At 48.2% G+C, this 6,365-nt stretch overlaps 1 protein-coding gene across 3 annotated transcripts in view; it reads right to left on the bottom strand.

The window, feature by feature from the left end:
• Nucleotides 1-6,365, bottom strand: part of ACVR2A (activin A receptor type 2A) — a 56,000-nt gene that overhangs the window by 3,343 nt on the left and 46,292 nt on the right. For all 3 annotated transcript variants that reach the window (XM_059475542.1, XM_059475544.1, XM_059475543.1), the window contains 6 exons: nt 4,823-4,966; nt 3,398-3,541; nt 2,606-2,751; nt 2,015-2,129; nt 974-1,112; nt 316-446 (listed from right to left, as the gene is read on the bottom strand). In XM_059475542.1, the coding sequence (XP_059331525.1) occupies nt 316-446; nt 974-1,112; nt 2,015-2,129; nt 2,606-2,751; nt 3,398-3,541; nt 4,823-4,966 (819 nt within the window). The remainder of the gene's footprint in view (nt 1-315; nt 447-973; nt 1,113-2,014; nt 2,130-2,605; nt 2,752-3,397; nt 3,542-4,822; nt 4,967-6,365) is intronic.

Below are 6,365 nucleotides of genomic sequence, written 5' to 3'. Positions count from 1 at the left end.
TTGAACAAAAACTGTTCAACAGCAGCAGGGGAAAATCCTTCCCTGCACTGCTGGAGCCCCCCAGTGTTTTAAAAAGGTGAATTCCTCAGACACCAATTGGGACTTCAGTGCAAAGGAACTCCAGGATCTCTTCTTCCACCAAAAACCAAAAAATCCCTCACTTTCTAGTACTGAAGAAAGAGCAGTCTGAGATGAGGAACATTTACAGCCCATTTAACTCCTACTGGAATTATGAAACCCCTCCCAAACCCCAGTGCAATGTACACAACACGGCACGGACAAAACATGGCATTCAGTTGGTTGGGTGACACTTACAGAATGTTTCTGCCAACACTCCCTTAGGACAGGCCTCTTCTTTTTGTGCACCACAACCTCCTGCATGTCCTCCAGGGAGGGGTGCTGGCCAATCTCCTCCTCGAAAGGCAGCATGTACTCATCCACAGGGCCTGCAGGGGAAACGCCAGTTAAACGGGAAAGGGAAAAGGGGAAGTGTAGCCATGGTATTTTCTGAAAAATCCCTTTGCCAGGATCTTTCTCCTGAGAAGCTGAGAGGCCTCAGAGGAAAAGAAAAACAATGGTTATCTGCTGCTGTGAATGCTGTGATTGGTCCATGTTGGTTGTTTCTAATTAATGGCCAATCACAGTCAGCTCGGACTCTGAGTCAGAAGCTTTTGTTATCACTCTATTCTTTGCAAGCCTTCTGATGAAATCCTTTCTTCTATTCTTTTAGTATAGTTTTAATATATATCATAAAATAATCAGTCTGCTGACACATGGAGTCAGATCCTCATCTCTTCCCTCGTGCTGGGACCCTGTGAACACCACCACGGGAAAGGGAGGATTGCCCTGCTGGCTGCAATCAGAACCCGGAGCGGTCGGGGCTGGAAGGGGCTCCCAGCCCGCCCAGCCCCACTCTCCCAGCAGGCAGGGCAGTCCCTCCCAGGGCAGTCCCTCCCAGGGCAGTCCCTCTCACCGTCGGCGGCCGTGCAGCGCGAGGCCAGCTCCCAGAGCACCAGCCCCATGGCGTACATGTCTATCCTCAGGAACGCGTCCCTCTGGAAGTTGATAGCACCTTCGAGCACCTCGGGGGCCATGTACCTGCGGGTGCCCACCTGCAGGGGCACAAAACATCAATGGTTGTGCCCAGAGTCACCCCCAGCACGGGCACTGCCCCCCCTGCTGCCGCATGAAACCCCTGCTCTGTCCCAGGTTACGCTGGCCATGGTTGGAACAACCCGATGGAACAGCCCAGTGCAACAACAATTCATATCTGCTCTGGGGTGCCCTGACCCCCAGGGGAGCACTGACTTTCACCCTCATCCATGGAGAAAGTTTCCTAAATTCCAGAATAGACCAGAATCCACAAAAGTGTGAAATAGATTATAGAGAGCAGTGCAGGTGTAAGTGAGAAATTTAGGTTTGGGGTTTTTAGTGTGTTGTGGATGAAAGCAAGATGGAGGACACAGGGTGTCATCCTGGGTTTCTTCTTCATGCTGCTTCTTCCTTCTTCTCCATGGGTTTGGGTAGCATTTTGTAAATGGACAGAAAAGTCCCCATTGCAGCTCTTTGGGATCAGTTATTGGGTTAAAAGGGAAAATAATCCAGGTGTCAGTTCTTAATTGGATAGTTTAGTCTATAAAGACCTTGTAACAAGAGACTGTTGGCCATTCTGTGCCTTCTAATGAAAAGCTGCAGAACTCCCAACAGTGAGACTTTTACTGATAAGAAATAATAAACAACTGAGTCGGAACGTGAACTAATGTCCCAAGTGCCTTCAGTCCAGACCCAGTGAAACCCACAACTAGAATCCCCCACATCAGGACTAAATCTTGGAAGTTTCATCCCTCAGCTTCTGAACAATAAGTAAATAATTAATAAAATATTACAAAAGTTCTTGTCCAAATTGTCCAGTCAGGATAAAAGGGGGGATAGGCCATGCAAAGAGCCTGAGGGGAGATTCCCACTCACATCCAGGTAACAGCTGGATCATTCCTGGCCATAGCTCAGGATTTACCTGTCCATGGGTGTCTCCTGCAGACTTTCCAGCCTCAAACTTTAAAGCTAGACCGAAATCAGCAATACAGGCCGTGAGGTTGTTTTTCAGCAGCACGTTCTTGCTTTTGATGTCCCTTGCAAGTTCAAGAAAAAATACAAATTAGAGATCTAGAACATGAAATACAGAAAGAACTAAGGAAAAGGGAAGAGCATAAAACAAGGAACATTATGGTATGAAAGGCAAGAAAATTATAAAGAAAGAGATAAGTTAAACAAAAAATAATAATCATAAAACCTCAGAGTGCCCTTGCAGACCTTTATGGCAATAAATGAGACAGTAATGGGAACTGTAATTTTGTGCTTGTTGTTAAAATAAATACAGATGTATGATGGATATGGGGATGTAGGGATATGTGGAGATATGGCTGATGCATGTGGGATACAGAGGTGGAATGAGAATGTTGCAATCCAAGTGTGCAGCGACTGCAACTTTGTTTAAATAACACGGTGCAAATGTGCCTTGGAGGGGAGATGCAGGAATCCTGCAGGACCAAGAGGGGGAGATGGGCTGCCTGCAGGATTGCCATGTCCTGCATCCCCAGGGCAGTACCTGTGGGAGATGGCTGGCTTGTGGCCATCCTTGAGCCCCGGGATGTCCTCGTGCAGGTAGGCCAGGCCCCTGGCCATGGTCTGGGCAATGTGGCACAGCTCGTTCCACGACACCACGTTGGCCTTCAGGAAATCTGTCAGGGACCCCTGCAGAAAACAGGCACAACCCAGCTCAGCCTCACTGCTCCAGGGAAAACCTGCAATGCCTGCAATTCAGTTCTGTAGGACCTTTGTCCCCCCTTATGGACCTACAGCAGGTTCAGAGTGAAATACTCTGAATAAACAGAGGTGAAATCATTCAACACTACAGTTTCAGAGTGAAACTGAACAAATCTAAAGAGATTTGCAGAGTGAAACACTCTGAACAAATCTAAAGAAATCAAAATGATCCAACATAAAATGGAACGTGTTCTTAATTGTATTTGTGTTTTTTCCTTTTGCTGTCACAATAGAATCGATCTGTATCACTTCATCTTTATTCTTATCAACCAACAAGTGAAGCAAAAATAACCCCCCAAAAAATCTCTGCAAGATGGGAGGTTATGTATTTTAGGCAGGTTTAGAGTGGGGATGTTAAAATAGACAGCTTCTAAAAAGGCAGAATCAATTTTTGTTTGTCTCCTAAAACAACTCCTCTGTCAGTAAAACCCGACGCCAACTTTCTCAGCTGCCTGAAAACCAACTGCAACCATTTCACATCCAGTGCAAAGCCAGCAGCAAAGTGAGAGCTGCTCCCAGTTTCCTTGCTGTGCTGGCCCAGCCCAGGTGTGTGAGCCTCCCTGGCCAGCCCCACCTTCTCGTGGAAGGCCGTGATGAGCCACAGGTCCACGTCGATGCTGGAGCCGCGCTTCTCGGCGCCGATGAACTGCAGGATGTTGTCGTGCTTCATCCCGGGCAGGCTGTAGATCTCGTACTCGTTCTGCCACGACTGCTTGTCCTGCAAGCACAGAGCACAAAACACAGTTAGCCACCAAAACGTGGCACAGCAGGGGCTGGCCCTGGGGGAGTTTGATACCTCTTGGGGCTTTGCTGCTCACAGTGACCCCAGATGTGTCAGAAATTCTCTTTTCCCAGCCCGGGGGTCATAGAAGGAGTCAGAGCTCTTCAGTGCTCGCTCTCAAGGTTGTTCATTGCTCCTTAGCTATAAAATTCTTTCTCCTGTCCTCAGCAAGACAGTCCAAGGCACTCTGCCTGCCCCAGGGTGGTGTTATCTTTTTATACTAAAAACTACGTGTGCAATATTTACAATTACTGCCCAATACCCATCACCTGTGTGAGACAGCGAGCTTCTACTCCAAACCAATCCAAAAGTGCCACCATCACAGCAGGAGATGGAGGCCAAGAAGAAGAAGGAGAAAGGCTGGACATGCCCAGATCCCTCCATCTTGTCCCCTGAACCCCCATTCTAGAAACCCAAAAAAATCTATTTTTCACCCTGTGACAAATCAATTATTCTACTTATACTTTTGTGGCTTGCAGATCCTCATATAAGGTTGGTAATTTGCTCCATGGGTCATAACCAAAGTCACAGGGGTCTGGGGCTCTGTGCCAGGGTCTCTGAGCCCCCAGCAGGGTCCTGGCAGTCCAGGACAGCCAGAGGGACGTCCTGAATTCTGACACAGTTGGGGATGCTCTGTCAGAAAATCCCTGGAGTTTCTGGTGAAGTGACGAGAGCCCGCAGCGCTGACTGTGCAGGGCAGCCCTGGCTCAGTGAGAGAACAAATCCCTGCCCCTCCAGCAGCAGGGGCTGCTTCAATCAGTGCAAACCCATCCCAGTATCAGCATCCAGCCCCACTCTGGGCTCTCCAAATTCCTCAATCCATTTAATGTGAGCCAAGGCTCTGCGAGGGCCCTTGCTGGGCAATGAGTGCTGTGGCATTAATTGAGGCATGGTTAATTGGAACAATCACTCCAGGGTCTGCATTTCAGGGCATTCCTTCTAAGCACCAGTTAATTTGATTATTAACTGGTCAAGAGGTGGGTTAGAGCTGCTTAAAACTACAAGTGCTGAATATTTTTATGATTAGAAGCCCACATTTCACAGGGTTTATGCTTCAGTAATGTGTTTACTGCAGTAAAACACTTATTTTAAATCATTAAAACTCTTACTGTATCTCTCACACCTCAGTGCCATTTCCACTTGGATTTACAGAATTATTGGGCCAAGAAAAGCTGCTTTAATGTGAGGAAAACCCAGGACCCCAAGGGTTTTGCTCACCTGGATGGGAAATATTTTGACTGCAACGTATTCATTGAGCAGCTGAGCTTTCCACACACACCCAAACCTGCCCCTGGCCTTGATCTCCAGGAGCTGCAGCGGCTTCAGACCCATCAGGGGAGATGGTGGGGGAGGCCCAGGATCCTGCAATCAGGAGAGACCATTAATTAATGCTGCTTTAATTAGCGACATCCATTCACATCATCCCTGAGAGCGCTACAGAGAGAGGATTGCAGCTGGGGAGAGTCTGGGATCACCCAGGCAAACCCCACTGCAAACCCCAAACACCCAGGGCCAGAGCCCAGCCCTGCTGCAGGGGGTGGGAGATGGGACTGAGACATTCCCAGCAGGGGGGGACACACCTGGATGACACAGCAGCAACCAGGGAACCACCTGAGCAGCAGGGAGGGACAGCAGAGATTAGGGAATTATGGAATCAGGTGGGAAAGCACAGCAGGAATTAGGGAATAATGGGATTACTTAGCACAGCAGAAATGATGGAGCAATGGAATCGTGGGAAAGCAAGGCTGAAATGAAGGAACAATGGAATCAGGTGGAAAGCACAGCAAAAATTAGGAAATAATGGAATCAGGTGGGAAAGCACAGCAGAAATTAGGGAATAATGGAATCAGGTGGGAAAGCACAGAAAAAATTAGGGAATAATGGAATCAGGTGGAAAAGCAAGGCAGAAATTAAGGAATAATGGAATCAGTTGGAAAGCACAGAAAAAATTAGGGAATAATGTGATCAGGCGGGAAAGCAAGGCTGAAATGAAGGAACAATGGAATCAGGTGGAAAGCACAGAAAAAATTAGGGAATAATGTGATCAGGTGGGAAAGCAAGGCAGAAATTAAGGAATAATGTGATTACTTAGGAAAGCACAGCAGAAATTAGGGAATAATGGAGTCAGGTGGCAAAGCACAGCAGAAATTAAGGATGAGTCTAATCAGGTGGGAAGAAAGCTCAGCAGAAATTAAGGAATATTGTAACCAGGTAGGAAAGCACAGCAGAAATTAAGGAACAAAGATAATCAAGCTTTACTTGTTTTATTTTTAAAGCTGGAATTGCAATGAGCCCCTTGGATGCACTGAAGGTTTCTGTGTTGATGTCAAGTGTGGGATCTTTAAACCCTGCAGATGCAACCTGGGGCAGCCCCTCCTGCCCCATTCCCTGCTCCCAGCTCTGCCAGGGAGCTCCTGAAATCCCAGAAGTGAGGAGATCCCATTGCAGAGGGGATCTGGCCCTGTCCTGCAGGGTGGGTACAGCTGGAGGGGACACAGAGCTCCCCCAGGGCACTCCATGGACCCACAACCCCAGATCCCCAACCCCAGATCCCCAATCCCACATCCCCATTCCCACATCCCCAATCCCCAATCCCACATCCCAATCCCACATCCCCATTCCCACATCCCCAATCCCCAATCCCACATCCCAATCCCACATCCCCAATCCCAAATCCCCATTCCCACATCCCCATTCCCACATCCCAAATCCCCATTCCCACATCCCCAATCCCACATCCCCAATCCCAAATCCCCATTCC

The sequence above is a fragment of the Ammospiza nelsoni genome, chromosome 7 (genome assembly GCF_027579445.1).
Source record: "Ammospiza nelsoni isolate bAmmNel1 chromosome 7, bAmmNel1.pri, whole genome shotgun sequence".
Classification (NCBI taxonomy): Eukaryota; Metazoa; Chordata; class Aves; order Passeriformes; family Passerellidae; genus Ammospiza; species Ammospiza nelsoni.
The sequence above is the reverse complement of the archived record's forward strand: the minus strand, read 5'-3'. Positions and strand labels throughout refer to the sequence as shown.